This window comes from Olea europaea, unplaced genomic scaffold (genome assembly GCF_002742605.1).
Source record: "Olea europaea var. sylvestris unplaced genomic scaffold, O_europaea_v1 scaffold31884, whole genome shotgun sequence".
In the NCBI taxonomy this organism is placed as follows: Eukaryota; Viridiplantae; Streptophyta; class Magnoliopsida; order Lamiales; family Oleaceae; genus Olea; species Olea europaea.
Genome location: NW_019250709.1, coordinates 1 through 1,298, shown reverse-complemented (window position 1 = coordinate 1,298; position 1,298 = coordinate 1). Strand labels below are relative to the sequence as shown.

At 37.5% G+C, this 1,298-nt stretch overlaps 1 protein-coding gene across 1 annotated transcript; it reads left to right on the top strand.

The window, feature by feature from the left end:
- Window positions 1-27: 27 nt before the first annotated feature.
- On the top strand, window positions 28-1,293 carry LOC111385510 (1-aminocyclopropane-1-carboxylate synthase 7-like; the record flags this gene model as incomplete). The annotated part of the gene is made up of 2 exons (XM_023009902.1): window positions 28-212; window positions 477-1,293. Coding segments are annotated over 2 exons (1,002 nt in total), but the record flags the coding sequence as incomplete, so codon positions are not given.
- Between the last annotated feature and the right edge of the window lie 5 nt (window positions 1,294-1,298).

The window sequence follows — 1,298 nt, the reverse complement described above, 5'->3', positions numbered from 1 at the left end:
TACACAGATGGATTTTGCACGAACTTATTCACTCCTTGTGAAATTATACAGGCAATGGCATGCTTCATGGAACAAATAAGAGGGGGAAGAGCAAAATTCAATCCTGATAGAGTTGTTATTACAGCCGGCGCAACCGCGGCTAATGAGCTATTGACTTTCATTCTAGCTGATCCTGGAGATGCCTTGCTTATTCCAACTCCATACTATCCAGGGTAAGAATATACTTACTAATATATCAAAAATGCTACTTGTAAGAACAGTTTACAAGTGTTGAGTTGGCAGGATTTCATCGGTTGGTTTAACTTTGTTTCTGTCCATAATCCAATGAAATCATGCCAGCTGACATTCAGTCTGTAAAAATTGCCTGTACATGTAGCATTTCTCCTATATATCCTTTAATCATGATTATGTAATCTTGACTATAACTTTCCATTCTGAAATAATGTTTAGGGGACTAATTCACTATGATTTCACAGGTTTGATAGAGACTTGAGGTGGAGAACAGGTGTTAAGATAGTTCCAGTTCACTGTGATAGTTCTAATAATTTTGAGATCACTCCTCAAGCTTTAGAAGCAGCATACAATGAAGCTGAATCCATGAACATTAAAGTTAGAGGAGTTCTCATAACAAATCCATCAAATCCACTTGGAGCCACCATTAAAAGATCTACCCTTGAAGAGATTCTTGAATTCGTTACGCGTAAAAACATCCATCTTGTTTCTGATGAAATCTATTCAGGATCGACATTTTCTGGCGACGAATTTGTAAGCGTTGCAGAAGTTCTTGAAGCTCAAGACTACAAAGATTGTGAAAGAGTTCACATTGTTTATAGCCTGTCGAAAGATTTAGGCCTTCCGGGATTTAGGGTTGGAACGATATATTCATATAATGATAAAGTTGTCACAACTGCAAGAAGAATGTCCAGTTTCACCTTGATTTCTTCTCAAACACAACAGCTTTTGGCTTCAATGCTTTCTGACAAGATATTCACAGAAAATTACATAAAGACGAATCGCGAAAGACTCAAGAAAAGGTACCAAATTATCATTGAAGGATTGAGGAATTCCGGGATCGAGTGTTTGAAGGGAAATGCTGGACTATTTTGCTGGATGAATTTAAGTCCATTATTGGAGGAACCAACAAAGGGAAATGAATTAACTTTATGGAAATCAATGCTGCAAGAAGTTAAGTTAAACATATCTCCTGGATCTTCTTGCCATTGTTCTGACCCTGGTTGGTTCCGAGTTTGCTTCGCAAATATGAGTGAGAAGACACTACAAGTTGCACTCACAAGAAT